This window comes from Thamnophis sirtalis, unplaced genomic scaffold, assembly GCF_051295495.1.
Source record: "Thamnophis sirtalis isolate CommonGarterSnake01/CBP01778 unplaced genomic scaffold, rThaSir2_p1.2 scaffold_5, whole genome shotgun sequence".
NCBI lineage: Eukaryota > Metazoa > Chordata > Lepidosauria > Squamata > Natricidae > Thamnophis > Thamnophis sirtalis.
Window position 1 is genome coordinate 71,588,593 of NW_028261385.1, and position 15,105 is coordinate 71,603,697.

The window sequence follows — 15,105 nt, forward strand, 5'->3', positions numbered from 1 at the left end:
TCACATAAAAAACCAGACGATTTATTCATGTTGCATGAACCTTAAAATCCATTGTGGTACGGCAAATCATGATATAAATAAATGTATGTACAGTACTTAACTGCTCAGATTTACGCAAATTTTTAGTCCTGAGTTAGTGATCATTCAGATCTCCCTAGAACCACTTATGGCTCATTTTCAAAATTCTGGCTGCAACACCACCACCACCACCACCCCGCAACCAGCTCACTTTTATATCCATTTGCAATGACCGGGGATCGTGTGACTGTGATTGTTGCCATTGTTTTTGGTCAGTTCCTGCCATTTACTTCCAATGTCCAATAAAAAGCATCCATTGGAGAAAACAAATTCACTTAATGACTGCAGCAATTGCTGCAAAAAATGTCATAAAATAAGGTGGGATCACACGTTGATCCATTTACCTACAACTTACAACCATAATTTCTGGCTCAATTACAGTGGTAAGTAAAGGACTACTCTAAGAGGCACACATAGTCAAGGATCCTAGTTTATTAGGCACACAAAAATAATCAGTTTGTTTTCTTTGCTGTGTAACTGATAATAACCATCTTATGTTACCTGTAGTCCATGCTTTGCATCAACAACCGATATTATACCTAAAGAAGAAAGGAAGAGTCCTGATTTGAAGAATACCAATAGAATTCACAGCGTCTTACCTATTTACATGGAATTAAGAAAATAAATAACCTAAGATGCAATAACCCTTCAAAACATTTCCTTAGATGCTGAGGTTAATTTAAAAAAATTATTGCAGGCACTTTCAGGAATAGTAAAAATGATTTGAATTCGAAGCTTTTGGAAAGCACACAAGTCTTGCCTTTTCCTCTTCCTATGGTATATGTCTCATGGCTCCAAAGAAATCCAGAATGTTTTCCAGAAAGAAACAAGAGGAGATGGCAATAAACTGGGATTTTCCAATCAATCAATTTTCTTCCCTTTCAATCAAAGAACCAAAAATAAAAAACTAAGAAGCTACTGCAAGTAAGGAGAGGGAAGAGAAGGACTGAATATGTTTCTATAATGAATAGAGTGGTTAGGTGCATGTCTGAATGTACTGAATTGGGCTGTTCCATAGGAAGAGAGCCAATCCTTGTTTAGAGGAGATAATCCTGAGACAAAGGAAGAGGGAAAATCTGACTCAAACCAATGCTGGCCATGTGGTTTGTGTATATTTTCTTTGTGTGAAAGAAAGCAATCTGGGAACATTTTCTTGCTTATAAAATTAAGTTATAAAAATTTAATAAGAGGTGAATTGCTTTGTCTTCTGAGATGTGAAATAAGTATTTTCTTAGCAAAGAAAATAGTTGGTGGGAAGGTACAAAATCTAAAATTTAAGATTCATCAGTTTAATATCTTCTGACATTTTGTGAAAGTATAATATCCCATGCCTCGCAGCCATTTTGTGATAATACGCACAACATTTTCTCAAAAATCCAAATATATCTAAATAGCTTAAAGAACCCCATTAAGCAAAATTGTTTTGAACATAATTGCGTTTCATTTAATATCAGGATCTCTCTTTGTGTACACACACATACTAGATATTCAAATATTAATTTTCTTACCATCAAGATAAATGTCACTTCCCAATTCAGCATCAACCCAAAACATGGAGGCCACAGAACCTAGCAAATAAAACATGTAGAATATAGCAACTGAACAAACGTTTCCATTTCTTATATTCCAAACACGGGGGAACTCAAAGAGCAAGAAAAAATGATAAATGCTTACAAATTATAATTTCTTATAAAATAAAAAAAATATAAAGTATTTGTTTTGATCATATTTTTAATAAAAAAGAGTACTATGTACAACATTTGATTTTCACTTTATGTATAAAAAAACCTTCAACAGTAGCTTAGGGAGATTTGGGTAGATCAATCTACAACCATTCATTTAATGTCCGTTTGAAGTTATCACAGCACTTTAAAAAGTGACATGACCTTTTTTTACATTTACAACTATTGTAGCATCCCTGTGGACACATGATCAAAATTCCAACATTTGGCAACTGGCATGCATTTGACGGTTGCCATGTCCCCTGGATCATGTGATCACCTTTTGACAAGCAAGTCAATGAAAATCCAGATTCACTAAACTATTGTGTTATGACCTTAATAACTCCAGTGATTCACTTAACTATTGTGGTAAGAAAGGTTGTAAAAGGGGGCAAAATTCATTTAACAACTGTCTTCCTTAGCAATATAAATTTTGGGCTCAATTGTGGCTGTAAGTCAAGGACTATTGTATCACTGAACTGAAAATATCATTTACAGAAAACTTCTTGATCAACCTATGGTGTTCCATTTTCAAGATACATATTAATAAACATTAATTATATACTATAAAGTTTTCAAAAACATTTTTTCTTTTTCTCCTTTTCTGTATGTTTAAAATTCATGCTCAGTTTAATTTACAGACATTTTCTTGTATCAACAGAAATCATAATGGGATGTACTCCCAATGAATTACTTAACTCCATTCTAGTTTAGTAGAATTTTAAAGAGTTAGGATTAAACAATAGAATACCAGATATAAATTCTATTTCCTACAATAAAATTCTTACAATCGGTTTTTTCCTTATTTTAGAATTAACATTTCTGCACAGATATACTTCAATCAGTATGAAACAAAGCAATTTTTGGGCTTACTCTATAGCAACATCAGTAATAAAAACATAATTATAATGCTCCAAGCATGCTAGAATCGTTGGTGACTAACAGCTATTTACATAGATTTCATCTGTAAAGAACAATGCAGAAAAACTGAAATGAAATTGAGCAATATTCATTTTGTCTTTGAACACATCTACGAAAACATTACTATTAAAAAGCAACAAAAACAGTCTGCCATTTACAGGGCAATGAAAACTGATGTTGTTGAAAAATGATAGCTTTGGAAAAATATCAATTTATTTTGACGTGAGCTGATTCAATACATCCAAATGCCACAAGTGAAAGTTGTGAGAATTTGACAACACTTAAAGTATTGTCAAAAGCTCACAAATCTAGCCGATGTCAAGGCTGTCTTAAAAAATGAAGCAGACATGCATAAAACAATGGTATCTGAAGCTGTTTCAATATCTGAAGCTGTCCAACTGAATTGATAAGATGTAGGCTCCCAAGCATCAGTGGTGTCAAAACTGAAGCGCCTGTCAACCGTTTATAGTAATCACTCAGGCAAGACATAGCAAAGGCCTTAACATCTAATAGTTTCCAGATATCTATTATTTTTCTTCTTCGAATGCCTAATAGTATCCAACTAAACTAAAATAAGATTTGTTTACAACAAAAGCTAAATAAATGGTGTGTGTGTGTGTGTGTGTTTCTGAGATGTCAATCAGTGGTGGATTGCTCCTGGTTTGATTGAACTGGTAGTAGTGGCGGCGGGAGTCCCCACCTACCCACCTGGAGGCCTCACCCACCCACTTAGAGGCCCCACTCATCCGCCTGGAGGCCCCACCCACCCATGTGGGAGTGCCCGAACCGGTAGTAGAAATATTTGCAACCCATCACTGACGTCGACTCCTGGCAACTGCAATTTTTGGTAGAGGTATGCTGTTGTCTTCTTCCTAGGGCTGGGAGACAGGGACTGGCCAAGGTTAACCAACTAGCTGTGTGCCTAAGGCAGGATTGGAATTCATTGTCTCTCAGTTTCTAGCCTGGTGTCTCAACCACTTTAACAAACTGGGTATCTTATCATTTATTTTATCATTACAGCGATTTAGCTCTGAACCAGAGAATTTCAATCTCCTTAGTATGAAACAATTGGAATGCCAAAATTATTTTTTTTACTTTAAGCTACAATTAATATTTAATTTTAAAAGGCCCTGGGGTTCTTCTGTTAGCTTTCATTCATTATTTTTTAGTGAAAACTCACGGCAAAAAAATTTTTTATTACAGAGTTGGAAGGGTAGGGTGTTTTTAGTTTATCAAGATAATCCTGCTCCTTGCAAGATTCCAATTTAAAGCATGTCAGGCAGATGGCCCTCTAACCCAGGGGTTCCCAACCCCTGAACCATGGTCCACTATCTGACCATGAGCTGTTCACAACCAGACTGCCTGAAGCAGTGGCCAAGCATGTGTGTGCATCCCCATTTGCACGAGCAGTGGGCAAGAACATGAGCGTGTGCCTGCCGCTTGTGCAAACGGAGTTGTGAACATACATGCGCTTATCCGCCGCACAGAACCATCCCCTCTCCTCCTGCTGGTCTGCAAACCAAAAAGGTTGGGAATTCTGTTCTAGCCCATGCATGACAACATCTAGTGATGGAAATCCACTACCATTCCTTGCTTACATCTAAACACTAGCAAAACAAAGGAGGTGGTGCTGGATTTCCGGAAGCACACAGAGGAACCTGTCCCCCTGTATATCAAGGGAGCCATGTGGAGAGGGTTTCCTCTTTTAAATTCTTGGGAGTGCTCATTAGTCAAGACCTCACCTGGAAAAACATGTCCCTGGGGGTTAGTAAGGCTCAACAGAGACTTCATTTCTTAGAGTCCTGCGGAAAAATCAGGTGGAACAACAGCTGATGACTTCTTTTTATCGGTCCACGATAGAATGTGTCTTCACATACTGTATAACAGTATGGTATGCTGGTTTAACAGCCGCAGAGAGGAAGGCACTACAGAGAGTGATTAATTCGGCACAAGAAACCATTGGTTGCCCCCTAACACCACTGGATGGCATCGCCAGGTCTCACTGTTTCAGCAGAGTAAGGAAGATACTTAGGGATTATTGACACCCTGGCCTTTTCTATGTCTTTTCACTTTTACCATCGGGCAGAAGACACAGAGGTGTAACCAGCCGGACAAACAAAGGTTTAAAAACAGCTTTTACCCATGGACTGTCAGACTCCTAAACACAATATAGCACCACAAACAGATGAATATGACAAATTTCACTGGTGCCAGTGTAGTGTGTAATATGTATATACCAGGATATAAGATCATACATCAGAGTAATATACATGTTGCACAAAATATGGCGTACGTATGGAAACGTATGACTAGTTTTTTTCTAACTACTTGTATAAGGATTATTCTTTATATTATTCATGTTGCCTTGTATTTTTGTATGGACGGCACCAGAAGGTAAACCAATTTCGTTGTATACATGATGTACAATGACAATAAAGACTTTGACTTTACCAATGACTTCTACTCTTGAACTGCTCTTATTGTTAGGATTTCCTTTTACAGTACCTTCAACTGCAATCATCCTTCCTGTAATTTAAATCCATTATTCTATGCCCTATTTTCTGGCATAAAAGAGGGTGTTGAAGTCCACATAACTAAAAATGGCAGAGGTTGAGAAATATTAATGTAGACAACAACAGGATCGGAAGACCAGAAAATGCTATACTATGCAACCACTTTTATATTCATGACCTATGCTATTATCTGGTTATATGTGGAAGTAAGTTAATTATTTGGGAAATACAATGATGAATCACAAAGTAATTTGTGTGGCTATTTAGTTTAATAAAATTCTTATAACAACAGGTATCTGCTGTTTACCAAAATATCTGTGTGTATTAAAAGTAATTATGTTTGTGTGCCTTAAACACAACACAAACATTTTAGAGAATGAATAGGAGAATAAGTTGGATAATTTAGAAAAAGCAGAGATTTGAAAATAGTGAGGTTATAAAGCTGCATGGAAAAATGAAACCAGATGAAAGGATGGCAAGTACTTAGCAAGTATCCAGCCTACCAGGACAGAGACAATGGGAACACTATTGGACAATAGCTGGCTGTCTATATGCTAAAAGATTTGCTGAAAGGTACTGAAAGATTTGCTGAAAAAAATTGCAAGTAGCAAAATAAATCCTAAGATGACCAACTTCACGCTAATACATTTGAGGCCATGTAAAATGTCTCAATTTTGAAAAATCCACCATTTCCTGAACAATGGCCTCCTCTCTTTTATAGGTGATCATGTATGGATTTAAATTGGGAAAATTACTTACCTTTTAAATAAAACTGAGTTCTGGTGAGGTTCAGTGTTAACCTGATGCCTGATTTGATCAATGTCCCTAACAATCCTGAAGTTCTATTCTGAAATTCTCAGGAAGTAAAGGTAAGTAAACAGAATTGTTCAACCCTATTTTGTGCACAACTTTGCTACTGACTTTCCAACAGAACTAAATGATGAAGATTAAGGGGACGCCCCCTACAGCCCTTCTGATAGTGTCGCTCTCCAACTCTCATCAGCTGTATAGAAATGGCAAGATATGACAGAAGTTGGCATTATCGATCTCTAAAGAGCCAAAGATTCTCTATTCTGGCTCTAAAGTACTTTTAAATTTTAGTTGCAATAGATTAAAAAGTTGGCTGTCAAAATTATGTTGAGTAAGACTTGATCCCAGTAGATGAAACAGGGAAAGTGAACTTTAGTCAGGAGTAATTCATGTACCAGGGGTGGGTTTCAAATGGGTGAAATTTAGCATTCCTTCCAGTACCCGTTGGTCAGGAGGCCCCATACCGGAACGCTCCGTCCCCTCGTTTGCTCTTTCACTCGCCCTGCCCATCCTCACCATGCTGCCGAAAAGTTCTCAGAAGAAGAACCAGAAGAAGAAAGAACTGGTGAGTGGCTGGGGTGGGTGGGGAAAGAGGTTCCACCACAAAACCGCGGAGGACAAAATCGCGCTCGACGAAAGCGCGCATTTGACGTCATCACAGCGCGACGAAAACATTGCGCTGTGAGTGAAAAATGTAAAAATAAAGCAAAAACCTTACCCTAACCCCCCCAAACCTAACCCTAAACCTAACCCTTAACCTAACCCTAAATCTAACCCTAAACCTAACCGTTAACGTAACGCTAAACCTAATGCTAACCCTTAACCTAACGCTAAACGTAACCCTAACGCTCTAAACCTAACCCTAACCCTTAACCTAACCCTAAACCTAACCCTTACCTTTATGTGAATCGGCTTGCTTTAATTTTAATTTTATTTCAATTTTTAATTTTTTTCGTCGCGCTGTGATGATGTCACATGCGCGCTTTCGTCGATCGCGATTTTGTCCTCCGCGGTTTTGACGGGTCACGGGGAAAGAATGTTGGGGAAGAGGGAAGAGGCAGAGGGGCTGCTAGAAGAGTGTGTGCGTGTGCACAGGCTATGAGTTTTAAAAAGCGTCTGAGTGAATCCAGGAAGAGGGAAGAGGCAGAGGGGCTGGAAGATACTATAAGAACATACACTTCCAGCCCCTCTGCTTCTTCACTCTTCCTTGATTCACTCAAGACGTTTTTAAAACTCACAGCCTGTGCACACACACACACACACACTCTTTCACTCTTTTAAAAACGTCTGGGTGAATCCAGGAAGAGGGAAGAGGCAGAGGGGCTGGAAGATACTATAGGAACATACACTTCCAGCCCCTCTGCTTCTTCACTCTTCCTTGATTCACTCAGACGTTTTTAAAACTCACAGCCTGTACACACACACACACACTCTTTCACTCTTTTAAAAACGTCTGGGTGAATCCAGGAAGAGGGAAGAGGCAGAGGGGCTGGAAGATACTATAGGAACATACACTTCCAGCCCCTCTGCTTCTTCACTCTTCCTTGATTCACTCAGACGTTTTTAAAACTCACAGCCTGTACACACACACACACACTCTTTCACTCTTTTAAAAACGTCTGGGTGAATCCAGGAAGAGGGAAGAGGCAGAGGGGCTGGAAGTGTGTGTGCTGTGCACAGGCTGTGGGTTTTAAAAATGTCTTGAGTGAATCCAGGAAGAGGTAGAGGGGCTGGAAGAGTGTGTGCTGTGCACAGACTGTGAGTTTTTAAAACTTTGAGTGAATCAAGGAAGAGGGAAGAGGCAGAGGGGCTGGAAGTGTGTGTGTAAGGTGGTCAGTAATGTTGACGACTGGCAAAGACAGCCATATTTCCTCTGTAAGTAGCTGTTTTATTGTTTTGTGTACTTATTTTATTATTATTTAAGTAGTAAGTGCACAAAATAATAAATTTCCTTTTTTTATATCTTCTTTTTGTAGGTCATTCTTTGGGGCAAAGAATTCAGTAACATCAACTTGGCCACACCCACCCAGTCACATGACTGCCAAGCTACTCCCACCCCGTCACATAATTGCCAAGCCACTCCCACTCAGTCACATGACTGTCAAGCTACTCCCATGTGGTCACCAAGCCACTCCCGAGTCACATGACCACCAAGCCCACAAAACAGGCCACACCTACAGAATAGGGTCTAAAAAATTTTGAAACCCACCACTGTCATGTACCATTTACCATATACTATCAACACTTTCAAGATTAGCTACACAGATAGTGCTGCTTATGAAGAGTATTATGTAGGTGAAGGTTGAGGTTTTGGTATAGAAGAGAGCCAGTTTGGTGTAGTGGTGAAGGTGCTGGGCTACAAACCAGGAGATAGTGAGTTCTAGTTCTGCCTTAGGCCTGAAAGCTGGCTTGGTGACTTTGGGCCAATCACACTCACGCAGCCCAACCCACCTCACAGGGTTGTTGTTGTGAGGAATAGGAGGAGGAGGAAGGAGTATTATATATGTTTGAGTTACTTATCAAGTAATAAAGGCAGATTAAAAATCTAATAAGTAAATATAGCACTTCTGGGAATTACCTTGATGCTGTTGTGATGGAAACAATAAAGATTAATTGACTCTGCCCATCTTTGTTCTGTGATTATTCTAATTATGAACTATATCCTAGCTAGATTAATAAAACATACAGTATAAAGCAGAAGTGCACTGAAACTTCCTACAATATATCTTTATCATATGTAATAGATTTTCCAGAAAAAAAGAGTTTCACGTTCATTCCCATTTCCCTGTATACCTGGATCTGCCAATCCGGTTGTCTCTAGCAAAATGTAATCAAACTTCCCTTTCTTCTGCATCAAATTTTCAATTGCTTTCAAACCATTGTCTCTAATGAGAAAATTAAACAAACAGCATTATTTTTGTAATGTTATATTTATATCAAATTCTACATGTTGTGTAAACTATTATCTCCCAATCATGTATCTATCCAGAAATATAGATTGTAAGCGTATTTATTAAATATGTTTACAAACTATTTGCAAATCTCCTTATAATTAATTTGTAAATAATTAATTACAGTGAATATATAGGCCCATATTAATTTTAAAAGTTTACTTTCAAATTTTCTGCATTCTGTCTGTTCTCTTATATCTTCTCTAAATTATTACTTTAAAAGTGTCAAAAAGGAAGTTACTTATCAATACCCATTCTCTTAAAATAGGTCCAATTTGCAATACAAATGATTCTTTAACCTTAATTTTAATTTTAAGAACTTAATTTTATTATGATTTGCTAAATTTGCTAAAACACATAGATCAGGTAGTTACAACAGTCCAAGGTCATGTGATCACCATTTGTGATCTTCCTATTTGCCTTTTGACAATTAAAGTCAATGAGAGAAGCTAGATTTCCTAACAAATCACTTAACAACTGCAGTCATTTGCTTAACCACCATGGCAAAAATGTCATAAAATTGAATACAACTCACTTAACAACTTTTCTTGCTTAGTCATGGAAATTCTGGGTCCCAATTGTGGTTGTAAGTCAAGGACTACCTGTAGTACAATACTAGATCTTCTCTAGCATAATTGGCCTTCATCAGGAGAAATGTAAACTGTAGCTTTAAATCCTCAATATTAGAACTGGCAATTTTACCAATAAAAAATCCTTACTTTACTGAGCAGCAAAGACAGCCGTTTCTGAGCTCCAGCCATTCTTCATAAAGTTCTCCACTTTGACTTATAGCCAAGGATTTCTCCAACGCACTACCTGAGAAAACAAGGAAAGCTATAATAAAAATAGCACTTTTATTGAAAGAAAATAAAACTGTGAAAAAATAATACATTTCAGCTTTTGGATGGTCAAAGGTTTTTGAGAAAGTGATGCCAAGGGAGCCAGAAAATTAAGCCACACACTGATTTTCCTGCAACATCAACTTTGTGTAATTTAGTAAATAGAACTAACTTTCTCTGTTACTATACTTCATGTATCCTAATGTCCTTATTCGAAAGGACAAACTTTAAAGCATAGTCTTTAGATTACAGCAAGAGTGCATAATATTACTTAGAAAGCAAATTTTGCATTGCAACTCTTAAAATGTGTGAATATAAATGGAAGAAAACATTATACATTTATGAAAGTACACACTTAGGTTTCAACATGAAACTTTGTTTTCCATTCACATGCATTCTTACATACCTTCACCAAATTCATTTAAAATAACTGCTATTCTCTTGCTATGTTGTTCAGTCAAAATGTAATTAAGAAGAGTAGTTTTGCCAGCACCTAAAGAAAGCAGAAATTTCACTAGACTAAACAAGGAGGCCGCATTCATTATACTAAGGAGATATTTTGAGATACCATGCCAATAATTTAAAAAAATATTTCCAACCCTTCTAAGTTTTTAAGCCAGCAATTGCCTATATTTGAAAAAGCAGGTCCTGTTTGTAAGTCTATTCTGAGACCATAACAACAACAGAAATGTTTATGGACACTATAATTTAAATGCAGTTATATTTGTAACAGTTTCAACATTTTGTAAGATTTCCTTCCTTTTAACCTACTTGATCAGCCAACTATAACAGAAGATTAAAATAAAACACAGAGACCTTCAGAAACATTAAAATATTGAAATGAACTTTTCATGCTTTATACACTTTAAAACTTCTATTTAACACAGTTTCAAAATGCAATTTTGGATTTATAAATTTTCCTTAGATGCTTATGGTCTGAGCTGGAACCATTATCAGTAGACTCCATGTTCCTTCAACTATTACTTGGACAAAGAAAAATAATTTGAGCACAGAAATAGTCCTGTTGAGAAACTGCCTTCTAACACCCAGGTAGGAATACTAATAGTGAGTTTACACAAACCACTATGCCGGGATTGTCAAAATCTGCAGTGCCACAATTACCTAACTATGATACAAATTAAAAACCTTTTCTTTGGAAGTCATTAAACCTGTATTTTAAAACAATATTTTAATTATTTTTCATTTTTAGTTAATTTTACATAATTCTGAGGAATCAGGAATTTCTTGGAATTCTATTTCTATTTTTGAGACAGCTACTCATTTCTCATTTTCTCCATTTATATTTACAGTTTACTGCAAAAACTGTAAAAAATAATTTGCTACTAACTTGCCCAGGCAAAGTAAGAGTAAATCTTATTAGCATTCTTTGCTTTGCATGTGCATGCTCGCCAAAACATGCAAACTGCTTCAAATTTGCTGTAATTTTCTGGAACGTTGCACACCTCACCTTGAAAACCTTTGCATAAAATAAGTTTGTCTTGAATTAGTATATCATGTGACACAATCAGTTATATGTAAATGACACTTAAAAGATTCTGAAACTTAAAAGATTCTGAATCTAAACTTGGCCAAAACAATCAGACCAACAGGCCCATGCCAGGAACTACAGTAATCATTATAACCATAGTGAAGAGGACTGCTATAGTGGCCATCTCAGTGTCTTAGGCCTTCAAAATGCTACTCTAACAAAAATCAGCAGTCAAACAACACTATCCACTAGCCAGCCTGATAGGTTCTCAAGGAATATGCTATATCAGTGTTATATCAGTGTTTCCCAAACCTTATCAACTTGAAGATGTATGGATTTCAGCTTCCAGAATTCCCCAGCATGCTGGCTGGAGAATTCTGGGAGTTGAAGTCTATGCATTTTCAGGATGTCAAGGTTAAGAAACACCGTACCATATTATAATGTTCTAGAACATGGGAGAAGTCTTGCAGGTCTTCTTACCTGAATATTTGAAATAAATAGGTGGAGCCCACTATGCAAATAAGAAAGATCAGTGGATTTGACAAAATTGGGGTTAGCTTCCTTTCACAGGACTTGAGCATCTGCATAAGGCTTCTGCTTATTCTTTTGTGTTCAGGAGCAGACATAAAGTCTTGATAGTTGGGGTATGCTTGCCATATCATCACATATTATGAAGAAATAAGCTCACAGAAAGGAATATTTCTAAGTTCATTTTAACTCCCAAATTATTCTGTCAATCCTGTTTTATATAGTCTGCCAAGGAGTAGAAGGCACCTGCAGGGATGCAAACATTTCTGTGTGGTCGTAACATGCATTCCCAAAATTGCTATCCATTTTTATTATTATTATGACCACAAAGTTCAAATAAAGTAATTCTTCAGTAAAAGCCAAGAACTCTGAGAGATCAGAGTGAATCTACCATTCATTACCTAAATATCCTGAGATGATAGTAACAGGAATCTTAAAGTTGTTGCTAGATTGAATGTCCTCTACATTATCCTTTATTGCTGGCTCCTTTATGGGAATCAATTCAGGGCAATCCTCTTCATCATCTATAAATGAACTTTCCATCTCTCACCTGTCAAACCAAAGAGAGCGTTTTAAGAAATACTATGTAAGAAGTCTCAGGTCTAGATTTCAGTAAAATATTGAACACAAGAACCTAGAGGGATGGAGGAGGATGATGTCTATGGAGATTCACAGTCATCCAGGTCATGGTTGTCCCAAAGGTGCTTCAAGAGCTAAAGAAGCTTCTTGGATGAAAACTAAAATGTCTTCAAAGAAAAACCAGAAAGTCCAGTTGCCTCTTGAAAAAGCACCTTTGGAACAAGTAGCTACAGTATTTGATATACTCCCCCCCCCCCGAACTTTCAAACAGGAGCGTCCTTTGGCTTCTCCCTCTTTCATCATAGAGAATGAGGAATGCAGGTTGAACACTACTTTTAAGCAACCATAAAGATCAAATGCAGCTCACCACATATAGCTTGGAAGGGGGCTTGACCTCAGCAAAGTCTCTTTTTCAAGGAAAAAGGTTCAGACCATTTTATGCCTTTTCAGAAAGAATGCCAACAGCTGTAGAAAACAGGAGACACACCTTCATCCAGTTTCCCCTTAAGCTACAGAAAGGACAGCCAACTTAGTCATTTTTAGACCTGTGGACTTCAACTCCCACAATTCCCTGGACAGCCATGCATATGAGGGAATTGTGGGAGTTGAAGTCCCTAGGTCTCAAAGTACCCAAGGCTGGGGCGTCCCCGAGCTAGAGACTTTCTGACAGACTGAATGGGACTGTTTCGCGCGAAACTGAAGAAATATGACAATAAAGCACCGCGCGAACCGGGAAAACCTATTCAACCCCATCGAGCTGCTCTGTAAGCCCAGATATACCCTCGACAATGCTCACGTTGGGGTTAATTCACCAAGCCAAACAATGAATTTCTAAATTCCTCCGACCCAACGCATTTCTTTTCCAACACCTCCCTCCCCCAAACCCCACTTCCGCTTACCGCCGGTGCTTTGGACTCCCGCTGTAGTAACTCCACCTCTCGACTGACAAGTTCCTACCCTGAGTACGCATGCGCTCCTTTGCTTCGTGCGTTGATAGATGCAACCTGTTACCGTAGGAGAGATTTCTCCGCCCTTCCTGCATTCAACCGTATAAACAGTTTTGAGTCGGTAAGGCAACAAAACGGAGAAGCTGAGTAGAAGCTTGAATTTTAAGATCGACCACCCCGCCCGAGCTGCTCAAAAGCTTCCACTGTGATACCTAGAGCGAAGCTTTTAGTATCTCTACTCAACCAGGGAGTAATAAGTATTTTTCTCTGCACTCTGCGACAAAGGCAATAGCGCGGATTATAAATGGATCAGAGTAACGCGTTTACCTTAACTGCGCATCTATTAAGACAAGGAAAAGTTATGCAACACCAGGCTTAATAGATTCCAAACATTACCAATTTCGTTGTATTTAAGTACAATGACAATAAAGATTATACTTACATTGTGATTGAACTTTAAGCAATGAAGATTATTTTACAACAATGCAGCAGCCCATACTGGGCCTTAAAATTGCACCTGGTTCCAGTAAATTAGGATATCCCAAATTGCTTGATTGTGTTGAAATCAATTTAACGATTGCACCTTGGGAAACTGATTTACTGCCAAGTCTGCAAAGTGGATGACAAAATGATCTTTCATATTGAAACAAAGCTCCCCCTACTGTATTTATTTAAATCAAGCTTTATTGGCCGTCACATGCTTCATTAAAACTATGCTTTGAATTTGCTTCTCTATTTTTTTTTACAATGAATTAATCCTCTATTTCTCATCAATCCTCTATTACACTTGATTGTGACTTTTACTTTTATATCAGTCTTTATCCTAATTTGATAATTCCCCTTTCCCACAAATGTGTTCAGTATTAGGTGTTTGTTGTAGAACTGTCATATTCATACGGATTTACTAGGCACCTACATGCCATCAAGAAATTGTTGCCCTTACATTTTTTGTTTCAAAGTACAGGAAAATTGATTTCTTGTAAAGAATGGGAAAATAATTCAATCACAGAAGTGTGGACTGCTTTTAACATTGATTTCAAAAAGGACACTAAGGTGAATTGCCCTATTCCACGTGGTTCTGTCATATTGTAAAAGCACTCAAAGACAGCAGATGGAAAAAGTGGTTTATTTGCTGATGTGTGGCAAGAACAAAGATTATATAGAATTTCATTTTTCCAGTTTCATAGTTGCTCTTCAGGGGTTCATATGAGCTGTGCTCAATCCCTGTTCCAGATGAGAAGCAATATTAATAATAAATCATGAGAATGACATACATATTCTCACTGTTCAAAATGTGTGGGCAGAAGCCACAAAATGTATCAAGCTCAAATTTGACATGACAGATTTATAGGATTGCAGTTTCAATATTCTCTTATCAACAAGATCAAACTTTTATTTTCTAACAGCAAAAGCTTTTTTATGTCTTGGCACCTTTACTACATGGAACTTTTTTAGTGTGTGTTCCTCATTTCTTTATGGAACAAAAAGGCCAACCATCTGCCATGCATATATTACAAAAAAGGAAGGAAATCACTGACTTGAGTTTGAGCTCTCGTCACTGTCCAGCCTATTGAAGAAATGTAAAACACTTAAAAGGCCTTGGGTTTCATAAATGGATAAGTGCTCATATTGAGCTGACCTGTTCTATAATTGAGCCAGCTAGAAGAAAAATGCATAGCAGGATCCTTAAGTTATTTATTTTGCAGGGGAGAGAAACCTGTCTGGAGGC

General features: G+C 37.5%; 1 protein-coding gene across 5 annotated transcripts in view; it reads right to left on the reverse strand.

Annotated features, from left to right (window-relative positions):
* ZNG1A (Zn regulated GTPase metalloprotein activator 1A) overlaps positions 1–13,425 on the reverse strand; it is a 32,064-nt gene extending 18,639 nt beyond the window's left edge. For 2 of the 5 annotated variants that reach the window (XR_015696725.1, XM_014059212.2), the window contains exons 1-7: positions 13,329–13,425; positions 12,252–12,400; positions 10,240–10,326; positions 9,714–9,810; positions 8,837–8,928; positions 1,587–1,646; positions 580–617 (exon numbers count right to left, since the gene is read on the reverse strand). Coding sequence is in view for 4 of the 5 variants with exons in the window: in XM_014059212.2 (XP_013914687.2) it covers positions 580–617; positions 1,587–1,646; positions 8,837–8,928; positions 9,714–9,810; positions 10,240–10,326; positions 12,252–12,393 (516 nt within the window). In the remaining variant the exon portion in view is untranslated. Of the gene's footprint in view, positions 1–579; positions 618–1,586; positions 1,647–8,836; positions 8,929–9,713; positions 9,811–10,239; positions 10,327–12,251; positions 12,401–12,796; positions 12,961–13,225; positions 13,307–13,328 lie in introns of those variants that run through there. The other 3 variants (XM_087716011.1, XM_014059208.2, XM_087716012.1) reach the window with 3 other exon arrangements.
* Positions 13,426–15,105: the final 1,680 nt, after the last annotated feature.